Below are 18,114 nucleotides of genomic sequence, written 5' to 3'. Positions count from 1 at the left end.
AATCACTGATATTCAAGAGATTGAAGATCGGAACTTCAAGCTCTTTGAAATAAAAATAAAAACGAACAAAAAAAAATTTAGGATGTGAGTTTTAATACCGTCAGTCTGAAATCAGACACAAAATATAATCTAGATAGTGGTCGAGGTAATAAAGTTTTCCTCGCAGTGGAGAAAAGACTGAAATCGTATATCGAAACTCCATGATCCACAATTCGTAAATGACTAGTCTACAAAATGGAGAATCTTAGTATAATATCCAGGATTGTAAGAAACTCCGTACAGGACAATTAAAGGGTTGCAACATGCAACATGCCCAATATTCAAAACTGTTTTTCGTTCAGTTTAACGACAAAACCTTACCAAGCGCAGATAATTTTCAGAAAAAAACCAAAAAGACGTTCACGAAGTAGAAACACCATCAATCAGGATCATTTCATCAGGATGCCTCTTACTCTGCCATTTTCCAACACAGCCAACCAACCCCAAACTATTTCCATTTTATGTGGTGACCCGAGCAGTATCCATAGCAACGGATCAATAGATTTCCACGAAACCAAACCGGGCCTTCCTCCCCAGTCATCCACCTCTCTGTCTCTCTCCACCCTTCAGAAGCCGGACAAAAACCAGCAGAGGAGCACACTGCTGGCGACGAGAGATTTATTACGCCGCCATCGCAGCTTGCCAAGCCGACCATCCAGCCATCCAGTCCCAGGTCCCCACACACACGGATCCCGTCCTGTCAGACCACCGTCGCCGCCGCGAACTCTGACAAGCCGCAGTTTCGTTGCGCAGAGCACATCAGAGTCACTGGTGTGCGTGCTGTTTTTCCTCTTACTAGGGCTGCTGCTGGTGCTGCTGGCACGGACAATTTTTCGATCCATCAACAAACAGCGTGGTACTACACACTGCCTGGCCTGACGCTGACTATGCCCCGTTCGAACATAGGGGGTCGTCGTTTTCTCTTTCCGCTGTCTTCTTCCGCTTCTGTGAAGAGAGATGGGGGCGTTCGAGGTCATAGCAGGCGGATGGAATGGGTGGTTGGAAAGGTGCTGCTTTTGCGTTATGTAGCCGTTGAGCGCTCCCTTCCTTCGGATAGGCGGCGGATGGCAGGTGTATCTTTTTCCCAGTTCTGTTCTCTTGCTTCCTTTCTGCTGCTGCTGATGGTGCTCTGCTGCTGTGTACCTGTGTGAGTGCCTCACATTCAAACCGCTACAGGGAGGAGGAAATTACTGGCTCTTCTCTTTTTTACCCTGGCAGCCAGCCGGGCTGCTTCGTGCACGGATCGAGAGATGAGGTCAGTTGCAAAGATCTCACCGGTGGGATCAAACGTGTTTTGTTAGCGTTCCTCTTGAATCCAGTGGAAACCTTGATAGACTGTGTGTATGTGTTAGTGTTTGTGATTCCATTTAATGGATGCCATCGTTCTGCGCATTATCTCATCCAATGTCGAGAAGATCTGCTAGGCGGAGCACCCCCCAAGGCGCTGGGGGTACCAGCCGTCGTAAGGGCGGTGCTGTCATAGCAACAACAGGCAAACAAAGCCATCAACAGCCGAACTCCAGGTACGCTGCCGCCTCCGAAATAACAAATAAACAACAAAAAAACGTCTACATAGAAGATAATATCATCTTCGAGTTCGTACTTTGCTGATTAGTTTAATTTTCTTCGGACTGATACACGCTGAACTCGGGACAAGTCCGTACAGCGCGAATAGCAGGGAAAAACACGATAGAACGAAAAATTCGATTGCGTGACTGCTATTAATTTTCTATGCCACTTCAATCATTTTCCATTTGTGTTCTCCGGCTCCGCCACTAGCGTCTTCTGCTCCAGCGCGGTACAACGCGAGGCTGCCAGGCTCCTCCACGGGAAGGGTCTTGGAATCATTGCGCTGTTCCTTTCCTATTTTTTTTCTTTTTCTAGCTCGAAATCAGTCTGAATAATTTAAATAATTACCTTTACTTGCCTCCTGCGAGTTTGATTTCTGTTCTTCGTCATCCATGCAGAGAGATGGATGCTCCTCCATGGAGTATTTTTTCGGCCATTGTCCTCTCGCGAAACGGTGAAATTGGCTAACCTTGAACTAAGCACATTTTTTTCGAACCAGCAGCCGAAACAAACAAACCGAACAAAGAACCTTTCTTGCCTCAAAATTCCCAGCATTATTCCGTGATTATGAGGCCGGCCCCTGAGGTGACTGTGTGACTCATCTCGTCATTGTGATCTTCGGTCCCACCGAGCGGGCAGGCAGCCGGACGGACGGTTGTAATTTGTGCGCGCGCTCGCTAATGGTGAACCGTTTAGTGTCGCATTAGTGGCGGTCTGATTTGCGAGAATTGGACGGGTAGGCTTACCAACGAACGATGCTGAGGGTAGCCAGCCAGCTTCCGGTATCTGCATCAAAATCGATTAAAATTCAAGCTGTAACCCGTGGAATAAAATTAACACCTTCTTCCGAGTGAAAGGTATGAATAATAAACAGAGACGTCAACCACACGGCAAGGAGAAGAGATCTTTATTCTCAGAAGATGTCATAAAATTTGACTGGGATCTTGATCTGGAGATAAGAACGAATCACCGTCAAATGATAATTTGTGTTTTACGGTCGTGGCCGGATATGAGAGGAGTGCTGGAAGAAAGTTATGACCTAAACAAGATTTATGATGTTCCTTGTCTGGTTTCGAAATTGTGCATCAATAGTATTCTTTTCACGTTTCGGTTTCGACGTGCTGTCTCTGAGACCTTTTTCTAGCTGTTGGTATAATTCAGGAGAGATTTCACTTCCTTCTAAATAAGCTTGTTTTGCTTATTACACTGCCGATATTGTGTTGCTTAGAACACATTACCGGATTCAGAACTCATCGATCACTGGTCAACATTTCAAAGGAACGATTTAGTTATTAGGTTAAAAAATGACTCGTTGACATAAATGAAATCCATTTTTAAAGGATAATTGACTCCAACATTAAATATATGGCATCAATCAATAAGGGAGTTGAGCATTCTTTGCTTCAAACTCGTATTTTCATAGCAAAGAATCTTTTCCAATTAACACTTGCAAATCGATTTAAAATTATCTCATCTAGACTTCTGACGAGGCCATTAGCCTATAGAAATAAACAGGCTTCACTTAAATGTGACATGAAATTTAATTTGCAGAAATTCGATCACTTTTAAGTCTATTTTTGGTATCTTCTTTGGTTTCTGGTGACATTCTCTTAGAATTGTGTTGACATATTTCTTTGCTAGAATTTGCTAGAATTCTTCTCTTTATGTTAACGTTATCCCATCAGCATTCTGACTTATCTTTTCTGGGTTCCGAAAAAAATCTCAGTATTTTTTCGTAATCCCGCACAGAATTATGAAGGAATCTTCTCAGGATTCTGGCAAAATTCTTTTGAAGATTATGGTTTACTCCTACTCGGGATCTTGTGTAAACCTTTTTCAGACTTTTGAGTGCTTGTATCAGGATGCGAATAGTTTGCAGCTGAAGATTGAAATTGGATCATTATCGGTATTTTAGGCTGAATTCTCTTCAGGATTTTTGGAAAGTTTTTCAGGGTTCTGATGGAATCATTCTCAAGATGAATAGAAAAAATATTCATTCAAATATCCATGTTATTCATTCAGTTGAATATCGTACAATATATTCATTTCACTAATTATATTGGAAAATGTTTTCAAATGCCGGTAAAGCATGTGAAACAACACTCATCGTCGCTTACATTGTGCCAGGGCCTTCTTTGATGCGTTTGTTTCGTTGCTGCACGACCGCTTCGTGTAATAATCGGAGACAAATGAAAATCTGCATGGATGAATGGGCGGTTTGTTCGTTTGACATTTTCAGCTGCGTCACTGAATATTGAAAATGAGTGCGGCTGAATATGATCAATTTTCATTCAATGAATTTGAATATTTTTAACTCTGGTCATAACGTCTATTTCTGGATTCTGAAAGAATGCTGCTTAGTATTTTAGCATTGCCATGGTCAGAATTCTGACGACCGCTGATGATGCCCTTTTCAGGATTCCAAAATAATCATTCTCGGTATTCAGGTGGAATGCTTCTCAGGATTTTAGAGGAAAGTTGATCAGGGATCTTGTGGTATACTTCTCAAGATAGATTTCACGTCATGATTTGCTTGCCTCCTCAGGATTCTAATGGAATCGTGCATATGTTTCTTATGAATCCTATTCATTATTTTGACGAAATCTTGCTAGGAAATCTGTCGCAATCCTGTTCAACATTGTGCATTGTTCAACCCTTTGCAAAATATTGGCGGTTTCGAGTCCATAATTTCAATGGAATCCTGCTCAGAATTGTAATAGTATCCTTATCAGGCTTCTGATGCAGTTGGATATTCTGATGGAACCCTTCTTAGTACGGTTCCATCGCAATCTTATGTTGATGTAATTTTTCTCTGTATTCTGAGAAGATTGTTTTCAAGATTCTGGTGAACTCTTATTTAGCAATCTGAGTAAATGTTTTTTTCAGAATTCTGATCCTTCTAGTGATTCGGATGGCATGCTGTCGAATTATTCTCGACAGTTTGGTTGAATCCTATTCAGGATTTTTGAAGAAAACTAACGGAATCCTTCTCAAGATGGAATTCGGCTAATGGAATTCTGTCAAATATTCTGTTGAAAATCCTGTTCAGAATTGTGGCGGAATCATGCTTGACATTTTAACGCTATCCCATATACATTGTAGACATTGTACTGAAATCTTTCGACGAATTTTGATGATATCAAGCCCATGATTATAACAGAATCCGGCTCATGATTGTGATCTTTATCGTGATTCTGATGGAGTTGCATAACGCCCAAATAGGCGAACATCGTAAAAATCCTGAACAAGGAAACGTCTATATACTGAGTGGAATTCTGTTAAAATCTTAAAATGATTCCTTTCGAAAAATACCAAAACAGTGAACAAGTTTTCCCCAGAATTAAGAACAAGATCTGGATACATTGCTATGCAAGAGTTCGTCGTTATCTTTTGTAGAATATCAGGATTCTGAATAGAACTCACCAGAAGGATTCTATCAGAGTCCTGAAAAGGGTGCCATTCGAAATCTTAGCAGTATTCCATCAGTATCATGAGAGAAATAATAAAGAGTATTCCATTAAAATTCCTAGAAATATTTCTCCTGTTTCCGAAGAACTGTTCCATCACAATCTTATGAGGATACCTGAAACCAACTCCAGTGCGACCAAATTTTGCCAAATAACAAGCTGTGTATGTCAATTCTAAGACAAGTCACAATTTCGTAATGCGATTTAGAGTCATACCTCGGGAGCCAATTTGACGTCTTCGAACCTAATGTATTAGCAGTTTTGTCACATCATGATTGAGTCGTACTGTTTTGCCGGCTATATCGAGCGTACTATTACGCTTTTAGCACATATTGTAGGACTATGAACAGAAGCTTCGCATGAAAAAATTCCCAAACTTAAAATTATTCATCGCGTGATTTGTTTTCGTGCCCAGCGGACGTCGGCAACAAAAGCCAGTCGGATTAGGCCGTCTGCCGTTTATCAGCTCCAAATAACTAGTACTTTTTTACCGATCCAGTACCATAGTGACCGTGCTCAAGACTACAGTATGTACATACAAAATTTTATTACGATTTCTTAGCGACATCATTTTACAATTGAGATCTCTACATGCGCATTACGATTTTCAAACGACCTTGCGAATACATCTCAAAATAATCGGTTAGATTGATTAGGCGCACGGGCTTCCCTTCATCGTCTATTGGTACAAAGGTGAGAGTGCGCAAAATGATGGTTCTCTATATTTCCAGGAGTGTTTCTGAGAACTTTGTCTGTCGGCAGTCTTGGAACCCTCATGCTATTCATTTTCTTCACAGATTGCATCAATCTCTGCTAACTTTCTCCCATATCTGTACTACTCGGTGACAGGAAAGACCGCTTAGTATCTGGAGATATAAAATCTTGCGTAATCTCCTCCTGATTCAAACACGAACGAAACTTGTTCCCCGTTCGCTAGAGTTCTAAAGACATTCCTCATTTGGTGATGAAGTTCCTTAGCTTCATGCTACTGGACCTAGTATTGAGCGTAAGGGCAATTTCTATGTGTACGGTGCGTTACACGAGCCATTGGATGAGTACCGATTACCGAAATTCCTTTAAGAGATTTCCAGCACGATTTTAATACAAACGTAACTCAAGTGAAACAATTTAGGACTTCTTTTTTGGTGGTATCCAACGGGAAGAACAGATCGAAATGGTAAGGCAAACGAAAGCAATTATGTGAAAAATATTTGCCCCAGTGGCAGGATCCGAACCTGCAACCCTTGGGACTCCGGCCCAATGATGAAATGGGTCTCAATTGTCGCAGGTTCGAATGCTGCCTCTGGGGGGAATCTTTCCACATAATTGCTTTCGTTTAACTCGCCTTTTTGATCTGTATTCCCGTTGGATACCACCAAGTGTTAAACAAGGTAATGGCGCTTACATCAAAACCCAATAAAAATACGGTATTAAAAACCTTAAAAACATTGTTTTCACTACATTTTAAAGATATTTTGATTGCGCATCGCGTCCACATTTCTGTCCACAAGCGCCGTTCTTTGAATATGCATTTCACGTCAACACAAATTAAATAATAGGCAGAAATCACTTTGCATTTAGAGAAGTGGCATCGGAAAGTAGCATATTGCATATTTACCAGATTTGATGCGATGAGAATGTGATGACAAATTGGATTAAAGCAAACAAGCTTATAAAGGCTGAAGATTTCCGAATTTCCCTAGAGTGCGAAGGATGTTTAGGAAGCATGTAAAACTTTCTGATTCTGAGAAATGCAGAAAAAATCATGGAAGCAAATTGGTCTTTCGTAGATAGGCTCTATGCAATGTGAGGAGATTCAAAATAAGGTATTCTGATATGATATGATTTCAGTTACATCGTTCGTCCTCTTGTCTTTGCGAAAAACAAATTGTGTATCTAACAGAAAGCCCTTTGCTTTGACCCAATTACTGAAGTGGTAAAGGATTATTCTTTCGAAAAACTGTCGGATACATGCCAGTATCCAATTGGCCGAGTTGTGATCGGAGGCTGGTTTTCCTGGTTTTTCATGGTGAGTGTCAGCTTATCTCCAATAGTATGGGAAAATGTAACCCAAAGGAAATTTATTTGATTAATTCAGCAAGCAGTCTGGCAGAGTCTGGCAGATTCTTCAACAAGTTGAATTTAATTCTGTGTGGGCCTCGGACTTTCTTGTAACATGATAAAAGAGCAAGTGAGAACCCTATTATCGAAAACGGTGTTCTGTTCACGGTATCGTGAGCGAACCCGGCGTTGTATGTACGTCTTCTGTGCCGGAGTAAACCTTTTTGGCAGACTTCCCATGAACATCAACAAGTTTGTACCTGTGTGCAAAATTTTGTGCACGCGTTCAACCTCAAACAAGCTTTGTCTCGATGTACAGGTTCGCTTCGAACATCGAACCGAAGCGAACGATGTACAAACTATAGTTCAAATATTTATGTAGTACACCGGGTGCGTACACGAGAACGACTTGCGCTAGACAAAAAGAGTCAACGCTAGTGATGATGTGAGTGAGAAGGAGAAAACTGGTGCCACGAACCTGTGTGTACGCTAGGTGTACGCACACCGTGTAAGTACATGGGGTTGGGTTGTGTAGACGAACATGTGCACGTATGTTGGTATGAAATAGTGTTTTCGAGTTTGTACACAAAATGTGGGTTCTATATGAGCACAGAACCAGAGCGAACATTGTGTAAGATGTTCATTTGAGAAGACTGCTTTTTGGCGAAATCGAGTATCCACATTCAGCGTTCCCGTTAGTGTTTCGGTTTTGCATACATCGCATGCATTCCTCAAAAGAGCCACTCATCGATGTTTTTCGCGTTAATCCCTCAACGAACCGGCGCCAGTAACTATGTTTAGTGGCTGTTCTCCCGTGTTCAAAACTCGCTAATTGAAGTTATCGCAAAGATGGCAGATTAAGGTAGATCGGTTATTATCATAAAGACAACCCCATGCTGCACCGTGCGAGTTAAGGTCGCCCAGAACTAACTGCGTTACGGGCAGGGATTCTATGATGCCATGATGCCGTCGGTGCTGAGCTACAGTTTAGGGAGAATATAGATGGAAGGTTTTTGCCTTTACTTGTCAAGCGGCAACTTCAATACCTGCTATCGAAGGGAAGGTTAATTCTATAGAAACAATATCACATTTTGAACCCCATAAGCACTCCTCCATACTAAAATCGTGGGAATCAAGCTCAATATCGGACGTAAAACAAGTTTCACATAGACAAAAGCATCGCATTTCAAACTATTTATTAAAATGTTGAAAGGATCGTTTTTCGGAATGATACTTCTGCAATTCTACCGTAGAACAGTGATTAAGTCAGTGACATCGCTCGATGAATAAGCCATCGAAGGACACGATCACTGAGGGGTCATTTAGCAGTCAACTGTTTAAACCAGGAGCTAGTTGCTTCGGTTTTCCTATAGTACACCCGAAAGATAATATTTTAAAAGTCCCTCAAGGGACACCTTCTGGCCTTTACAAGGAAGTGTAGGAGAGGAAATGTTCCTCCTCTTCCAATAGTGTCTAGGCACCCCAGTAGCTGTACCCTCGTGTGGGTCATCTGCCTCGGCTTCATTAGGAGGTAAGAGAGTCAAAGAGTTCGGTAAAGTTGGTGTTGTAGCGTTCTTTAGCATTTCTGTGAAAAATTGCTTGAAACGTTCCTTACGGAAACTTTATAGTTTATCTTCGCAAAGTTGTTCTGCGTACAATATCCAGAGATTGGACAGATTCTCGCCACAGTAAGGACACTTTTCAGCATTCTCACAGCAAGAATAATCCTCATGATTCCGGTCACACTATTTACAGCGGGCCGTATTGTTACAATGGGTAGCAGTGTGGCCCGATTGTTTGCATTTAAGGCAGTTCACGACTTGCAGTACAAACAGACCGTCAGGCAGATAAGCCTAGTGCAAGAGGATATATTATTTCAAATCGGATCCAGCGAAGGTCACCCGATACGAGTCTGATTGAAGATATGTGTTAGTTCCATCCCTCGCAGTTACCACTTGCAATCCAATATTTTCATCAACTGGAGTAAAGATCATCGCAAGTCAAACTATTTTTGGAGACCACACCATTTATTCCGACTTCGCTAGCGGGAAGATAGACACAATAGTTCTTCGTCAAGAGCTCTCAGCAAGCAATATCGTTTGACCGTTGAAGCTTGTCAACATGACCCTGAGATTGCCCCAAGCGGACCTTGAATATTTCCATCACAGGCGAGAAGAGTCTCTCAGGACTTTAGAAATGTTTAATAGCTTAAACCGTACACTTAGAATACACAGTTTTGAGCGAAATATGGAGCAATCTGCGGTTTCAGAAGAATCTCATCCGGGATTTCAAGATAATCCCGCGTGGAATAGTGTCCGGAAAATTTCATGAGGATTTCTGGGGCATCTCATCGCGGATCTGTAGAGAATCCCATCTGGGACTCTGAAGAATAAGAATCGGAATTTTCGGGGAATCCCATTCGGGATTTCTGAAAGATCCCATAGTGGATTTTTTGAGAATCTCATTGGAGAATACTGGACAAGCCCACCCAGCATTTTGAATTATTCCATCAGGGATGGAAAGTCCCATCCAAGATTACTGGAGAATCTCGTACTGTATTTGGTGAGTCACATCCTAGATTTCTTCGGAACCTCATCCGGTATCTGATCCCATCTAGAATATCTGGAGAGTCCCATCCGAAATTTCGAAAATAAAACCTATTCTGAGTATGAAGTATTTCATCGAGGATCTTTGGAGAAGCCCATTCGGGATTTCTGGTGAGTCCCATCAGGAAGTTTTGATAATCCCATCCGAGATTTCTAAAGTATACCATACTGTGAATCTTACCCAGAACTCCTGGGTAATCCTGTCCTGGATTTCTACAGAATCCCATCCGTTAATTCTGGAGAATCCCATTCGGAATTTTCAAAGAGTCCTGTCTAGAGTGTATGGAGAATTGCATCGGGGATTTCTGGTGAGTCCCATCGTAAATGTTTAGAGAACGTCAAGGCAGATTTATTTCCAGAAGCGTTTGGGAGTTTTCATGAAAGATATCTGGAGAATCACATCCGCCATTGCTAGAGAATCCCATGTGGAATTTCTGGAGAATCCCATTGTGTACTTCTGAAGAATCGCATCTGGAAGTAAACCCCGAGAATTCAAACCGGCAACTTTTTTCAAACCGGCTTTCCGAACAATTTCATCCGGGATTTGTGGAGAACCGAGATCCGAGATTTCCGAAGAATTCCATCCGCGATAAAGAATCCTACCCAGGATTCATGAATATTCGGAAAATTCCATCAGACCGTGCTTGAAAATCCCATCCAGAATCTCTAGAGAGTCACATCCTTGGTTTCAATCGCTAGTTTGGATGAAGCAAAAAAGAATGCTTGTTAATCAAATCAGGGATTATTTCCAAAAATCTACCCAATTCTTCTGGCAGGTTTGTAATAAAATAACAACTGCCATGAATGCCGAGAAGCCTATTTGAAGTTGGAAGATTTCTCTAAAGTTTACACTTTCTTCAGGTTTGTGAGAATTGCCCAAAGTTTGTAGAACATGCCATCTTTGAAGCGAGTAGAACTTTCTCACTTCCTTAAGTTTTCTTAGTCTTTCTTGAAATTCAAATTTGTAGAAGTTTGATGTTATTCCCTTGATGTTTGTAGAACTTCAAAATTTCGTGAGATTATTCGAAAGCTTGCAGAAATACTGTGAGTTTGGCTAAATATGCTCCAAGTTTGTAAGAACGTTGCAGTTCGCAGAAACTATAAAGTTTGTCGGGTTTCTCTGAATTCCATAACGACGTTCTTGAATTGAACATTTTTCAAAGTTCCCAGTTGAAGTTGGAAGATATTATCTCATATTCGTAGGACATCCCGAAAGCTTCTAAGAACATCTTGAAGCTCCATCCATCCAGTTGAACTTTGGAGTAATTCCCAAATTTTTTTATGAATGCAGAAAAGCACAAAGAAACAATTTAGAAACTGGACGAGTCACGCGATCTAGCACTAAGAGATTCCAGATTCTAGAGAAGAGGTTGCTACGCAACGCAAGCTCCAGACACAGCACATGGAGATTTTCCGTTACTACTAGTACACATAAACTAGTGGTAACGAAAGATCTCAATGTACTGTTTCTGGAGATCAAGTCAAGGTCAAGGTCGTACATATAAAATATGTGAAAACTCATAAAATCTTTGACATTCGATTAACTGCTCCAAAAATTCTTATAACTACACTGCAGTTTGTTGCACTTCCCAGAATTCTGTACGATTTTATTAATTTTTGAGAACGCCTCAGAAATGCTAAACTTTTTTCTAAAGTTGTCTTTATTTTTAAAGAACATTCTTGAATCTTGCAGAAATACCTCAAGTTTGGCAAAATATTTGCTTGAAGATCGTAAAAACACTTGTTCATACAAATATCCTCCATTCCGTCTGACCTCGTTAAGTTCGTAATTTAGCTTTCTCTGTAATTCAACATCTTCTGGGAAACTCGAAGGTTGATGAATTTCCATGACATACCTAAGACTTCCGTAAATGCCACCAAGCTGTTACGAAGCTAGCTCGAAGAATTTCTCTGAAGTTTGCAGACCAAGGTTGAGATATGTCCCCATCACAAGACAATACTGGCTTCAAATACATCATAACTGGCGAACTAAGCAACACGCTTCAAAGAATCATGTACAAAATGACAGATCGCATAGATCTCTCCGCTCGAATTTCTCAGTTTCCCTTCAGCGAAGCAAACATTACAGATGTAAATGAATTTGTAATCGTTTGCAATGTGTGCTCCAGTCACAATATTCCCCATAAAAAAATGAGTGACGCGCTCAAGTGCTCTTCTATAAATAATTTTGATGATAGAGTGGTTTGGAGAATGAGAAACAAATGACCACAACTCCACCGTCGTGACTTGTGTTTACGTATACTGCGTCGTTCTACTAATGAGTCTCACATTTGACTTCCGTTATTACCGGATAACGGATTCTGCTGCAAACTTGCCCGAAGTTCATAGAACATACCGTGCTGAATAAAATGCTATAATTTGAATAACTTTCGTGACATTTGCTAGATTCTTAAGATCCATATTCTATTCTGAAATTAGAAGCATTCTTTGGAGTTTGAAGAACCACCCCGTAGATCGTAGTTACCCCTTTGATGCTGAAACAACCTTTCTAAAATTCATAGAATCATATAATACTTCCCAGGATTATGTAGGATATTCTTGAATTTATAGAAATGCTACATTTTAAAAAAAATTATTTGGCTGAGAAATTAAAAAAAAACAGGAGCAAGCAAGGCATGTTGCAAGCGTTGCAGTAATTATATTTAAATAATGAATAATTGGTTATTTAATAAACATACTTTGTTTGTTTAGGAAACGTTTCGAAATATAAGCTTGAGGGCCAAGGATTTTGATGTCAAAGTAATAGATCAATTTTTTTTATTTCATTTTCAATGATTATGGTGAATATTTAATTATAGAAACTTTACCCCATCAACAAGATCAAAAATTTGTGAAGAAGGAAAGGACAGTTCGTTAACGATGCTGAAGAAGGATCTAGAAGAAGAAAGAACTCGAAGCGGTAATCTTTCCAGGGAGTTGGCGTACAACAAACTAGATACGCTCAATACTGGCGAGAAAGAGTCAACTTCTCGTTCGTGAGAAACTTTCACAGAATTAGTCGACAGTCAGAGAAATATAAGCCCGCTTCGACGATAGCTTCGGCAAAGGTAGCGAGAATGCCATGTGAATTCCTCATACTTCAGAAAAATGTGGAGCCAACATAGAAACAATCCTTTCGTGTCATAAGATTTTCCTACTGTTTGGTAGAATATACTTTATTGAGTTCATTCACTGAAATTCTCTGACAATCGAAAACCTGTTCTGATATTTATTGATATACTCTGAAGTCTGATAAAAAAATGCCTGGAAATTTGTTGGAAATCTTTTGAAATTTTTGGAAGGATTTTGAAGTTTTCCGCATGTTTCCGTCATTCGAAGGATGTCCCTAAAAATTTCAGGATTTTTTTCTATTTTGTATACTTCTCAGTGATTCGTACAAACGCTCTAATGTACATAGAACTTTTTTACCGTTTGTAGTAATTCTGTGGAAATCCGAAATTTACCGTTTCTTTTAGACAGGCACTGTATCTAAGCAGCATAATTCTAAGCCAACACTTCATTAAAAAATAAATCTCTAACTCAAGTGTAATGTTTCTCACCGTTAAAAGATCATTCACAAATTACGTAACGCAAAAATTGCCCAAAATTGACTCCCCGCTCCCACATGTAACAAATTGTAACGTTATTTACGAATGGGCCCTAAAGTTCAGCTCTTTCCACATCAGCGTAGAGGTCGAACCACCATCAAAACGAATTTCATATGTATAATATCCATCAGTTTTCGTAAGGCGCGATGCGACAACTCAGGATTCTGCACGTGGGTGCATAAAATCCTTTCCCGAGCGGTTTGCTGATTTTCTTTTATCTCGACCGGAGTTACAGTGACAACCGTAAAAATCAGAGTATGTAGACAATATGCTCTAAAGAGAAATTGGCAAAATTTATTTTAGTTCGGTAAGGTATGAAAAAGTTAAGCTAGTTTGAAAGTGTCGCAATAATTAGCAACTCATCCTTTATATCACAAGGCATAAGTTATTACGAGATAAAATTGTCAATTTAGTAAGTGGGCCTGAGAAGAGCATCTTAGTTGTTTTTGCCCCTTAACAGGCTGACGTGGTAATGCTCAATATTATGCTTATTTCTAGCCGTTTCAAATATTTGTAATGTTTTGGAACTCATCTACATTTGTAAACCTGCTGTGAGGAATCCGACGAGATCATTCTGTTATAAGGACGAAACGAGACGAGATCGGCCAAGCATTTAGAATGTCAAAACTTCTCTACGGAACAGGTTCGCGTGGGGCCGCAAGCGATCCACGACTTCATTCAAATGAGAAGCATGGGAGTCGTGCGTGGCCTAAGGCCACTATGGACTATTGAATCTGAATAAAAAAAAACTTTGCGCGTAATTGATTTGTAACCCCAAGAAGCCTAAGCCGTCACCGAAAAGGAGCAATCGCCGAAATTATTCTTTCCAGTTAAGTTCCTTTAAACGCACATTTTGGGTGCCTAAAAAATCTATCTAAAGCAATCATTTAGTGGCTGTCTATTCTAGTAATGATAATGATGATATGAATTAATTGCTCTGGGAAGCCGGCTACCGAGAATTTGGGAGATTTCACAGTTGATGAATTAATGATGTGCGAAATAAGCTGAACTCCTGATAGCTGACTATGAGGGATATTGCTTATATTTTATCAAACCTAATATTGTTGCGTTTTCTATCTAGTGGTAAATTTCTCGTGATATGTGTTATTGAATATTAACCTTCCACGGTGATCGTTTGAATAATATGTCAAAAATGTATTTCGGCGCGCCTATTTCTTGTTATGCTTACTACTGGTTATGATAAGTAAGCGTAAATAGTGGATAAGCATAAGAATATTATTGATAGCCGACATTACTACAACTCTGGATAGATAGATACAGATTACGTATATAATTATTAAAACCTGTTGAGTAAGAAAATACCCAATGGTTCCATTACAGCTGGAACATGAACTTTGACCATTTGCATTCCCAGATAAAATGATCACTCTTTATACTGCTTTTCGAAAAAAAATCATAATTTATAAAATAATGCGTTAAGTTTAACGATTGCGTTTTTTTCAATTCGTAAGTATGCGGCTACACATCCTGTTGCATTTCGCTTCCGAGTATCTAGGAGAACTGAAAGTGATCTGAATTAAATAGATGTAAATAGTTTGCTTATTCTATCCTTGATTCAATTTTTCTCAGAAATCATCGACGTCATTTACTTTGGACATGCAAAAATTAACTAAATTCATTCAGTCTATTTTCAACCATCAAAGACAGCGGTCACGATATTCAGTGTGCTCCTACTTCTGTCCGAGCCAGTGCAAAGCGAACGAAAAAACAGTTACTTGTGTGCATTGTTTGAAGAACAAAGGATACCGTTATTTGTATTCTTGGGTGATTTTTCAAGATGACTGAGTCTCATCAACAAAACGTGATTATTCGGCCTAACATAGTGGCGATTGACTTCAGGTCTTTTCGCATAAGACCAAGTATTCGTGATGTGGAACATCTGCTGAAGGTGAAAATGCAGCTTCGGTTTTCGGAAGTCACCTCCATACAGCTTGAACACGTCAGGCGTGCGGTGCTGATAACCTTCAAAAAATTCGCCCAGGCGAAAAGATTTATTTCGCAAAACAACTTGAAACACGTCCTTGTTTGTGACAACGTTGAAATCAAGATCTCTATATACATGGATAATGGAAATATTGAAATTCAATTACATGATTTATCTCATCTTACTTGCAAAGTGGCAATTAAAAAATTCATGTCGAATTTCGGAGCAGTGGAACAGAGGACACATGGAGAAACTATTTCCCAGGTATTTCAAATGGTGTCTTTGTGGTGAGAATGCGGGTAGACCAACCCATTCCCTCATATCTTACCCTGCAGTACAAAACAGAAGGGGGTGATTACCATTACACAGCGAACTCTTTGTACATATCAAGGACAAACAAATACGTGCCAGTTCTGTGAACAAACGGCACACTACGGACAACCCTGCCCAGAAACTGCTGAGGAAAGCTCACCTGCAGAAAGAAATACCAACACCCAAGCTCCAATATCTTCAGCTGAACCGCAAACGGTTGCCAAATTTGTGGCTGCGTTTCAGGCAATAATGACAACTGTAAAAGCTGCGTACTTCAAACTTAACAACTAATGCCACCAGTTAAAAAACTACCACCAAGGATGGAGTGTTCACATTCGTGACCCGCAAGGGCAAGAAGCCAGGAAAAACATCTGATCGCGAGTATCAAGGCAGTAATCAAGATGCTGATACGGGCGTAAACGATAACGAGAGAGACATAGATAACCCCGAAATTAACGAGAGAAGGAACATCTTCCCGGCGCGAAAAAAGATCTCCGCTCGCAATAGCAAGTTGCGCGCACGGGATCTTACAGGCTCAAAATAAAATGAGTTGTGATTTTTATTTTTTACATCTTGTAAATATATAAAAGACCCATGGCTCCTCTAAGCTAACGCATTGAGCCGTGTCAAATAAATGAATTAAAAAAAAGCCGTAGTCTCTAGTCATGCGCTTTGGGGTCAGGTCTGTTGATTGTTCCAGATGAGACAACTTATGCTACGAAACACTTCTCTGTCCAAAAAAAGTTACCATTAAATTGACTCATTGCAATAATTCTAGCAATGTTAAAATATTTTTCATTATTTTGATATCTTTGCTAGTGAGATTTTCAGCCAGAAGCCAGCATCATTTCGCTTTCTGAAAAGTGGCAGGGTACTGAGCTCTCCTGGGTCTCGTCCTAGCCATTTCATTGGATTCGAATTAAAAGCCCGAGTTGTGGTCATGACACTCCGGTTATGTCACTCATCGGTTTTGCAATCAATAAGTCATTTTTGACCATTTAGATGTTTCATTTGGATGTCGTAGTGTATTGGGTAGTAGTCTTGGGTTTGCGGACTAGGAGCTCGACTATGAGAACTGATGGATACATCCAACTATCTCATAGTAGTGACATCTTTCGTATTGTGCTAGCTTCTAGAGGTTTGCTTTTGTGAAATGCAGAACCATAACAGACCACTGGCTTGAACTATTTTAGGTAGTTCTCGCAGAATCGTGATGAGTGAATTTGGTCAAACAGCGGTTATGCATTTTTTCCATTATTTTTTTGGAATAAAGAGCTTTTGAAAACTTCGTGCATAGTATGTAAAAAGTTCCTACTTGTAAACATGTAACAGGTTACAGGCATAGTTGCGAAAAGGGACTACAACTAAATTAAAATGTCCTTTCGGGGGTGTTGGTAGATTATTTGTTGAACTATGTTATGACAACCAAAGGGAACATTAGCACTCCTTCGAGTGTTTTTCTATTCTATGTTAGTAGTAGTATTTTTCATGGTTCCGGGAGTGAAAGTATTTCCTTTAGCTTTTTTGCTTGGCACCATCTCTATTCCTATCCTTAAATGCTCCTCCTCTCTAATCTCTTTCTATTAGGAAAGTGAGCAATTGTTGGTAAGGCACAAATCTATGCACAACACACATTTTTACCATTATATTCTGTATCCCGATAAATTAACGACATAGACCAATAAAATAACTTAATAGGTTCAAATGTGAAATTTAGATTTGAACTAATTGCAACAGCTCATGAAATGTGCTCAGCTCCCTTAAAAACAAAAATTAAACACGACCTTTAACCCATATAGTGAAACCATTTCATATATTATTTAGATGAGACCATGAACACATCGTTAAGAGCTCTTAAATCATACAATGTTTATAAGGGTTGCTATCCCTAAAAAGTCCTCCTTTGGTTTTTCCCCATCTTAAAATTTCTAGGCTGTCAATTTTGCTAAAAATGTGTACTTGGCTTAAAATTTGAGACGTGGATTTTTGGTATCTGGTTCGCATCTAAACCTTGGTATTTGGTTCCCGACTGTGAATTTCCAGAAGAACAATTCTATGATACAAATTCCCAGATGCCAGAAACTTCGAATTCCAAAATTAATTGGCATTTACTGTCTCACGGAATCAACTGAACTTGGTAAAAGTTGACACTCTCCAGCAACTAGATAAAAATTGTAGGCTAGGAAGAAGTCGTACTGTTCGATATCGTATATCCAATTTTTCCAAACATTTTTGTTGGCATGTGCCAGAATTAGGTTCAAAATACTGCTTCACTGACTGAAACATAGATCTTCCACAGAATGCTTCCAGTGTTTTTAGTGATAACACTAGTTTACAAATTTTGGGTTAATTTCATGAAGTTAAGAAAAAAGGTGTTTTCTAAGTCAATTTTGGGTCGCTGAGCACGAAAATCATATCCATTTTCTTTTTCAAAGAACCGTTTATGTGATTTTTAAAAAAGGTGTTTTTGAGCACTTTTTGTAGTTTTTGGCTAATATCTCAGAAAC

The 18,114-nt window shown here is 39.7% G+C and overlaps 1 protein-coding gene across 6 annotated transcripts in view; it reads left to right on the top strand.

The window, feature by feature from the left end:
- The window catches only part of LOC131686169 (uncharacterized), a 95,249-nt gene that overhangs the window by 65,560 nt on the left and 11,575 nt on the right, over positions 1-18,114 (top strand). For 2 of the 6 annotated variants that reach the window (XM_058970387.1, XM_058970377.1), the window contains exon 1: positions 1,343-1,562. The exons of 2 other annotated variants lie outside the window; for them this stretch is intronic. In XM_058970387.1, the coding sequence (XP_058826370.1) occupies positions 1,414-1,562 (149 nt within the window). In that variant the 5' untranslated portion in view covers positions 1,343-1,413. Of the gene's footprint in view, positions 1-1,341; positions 1,563-18,114 lie in introns of those variants that run through there. 2 more of the 6 variants (XM_058970396.1, XM_058970421.1) reach the window with 2 other exon arrangements.

Source organism: Topomyia yanbarensis, chromosome 1, assembly GCF_030247195.1.
Source record: "Topomyia yanbarensis strain Yona2022 chromosome 1, ASM3024719v1, whole genome shotgun sequence".
In the NCBI taxonomy this organism is placed as follows: domain Eukaryota; kingdom Metazoa; phylum Arthropoda; class Insecta; order Diptera; family Culicidae; genus Topomyia; species Topomyia yanbarensis.
The sequence above is the reverse complement of the archived record's forward strand: the minus strand, read 5'-3'. Positions and strand labels throughout refer to the sequence as shown.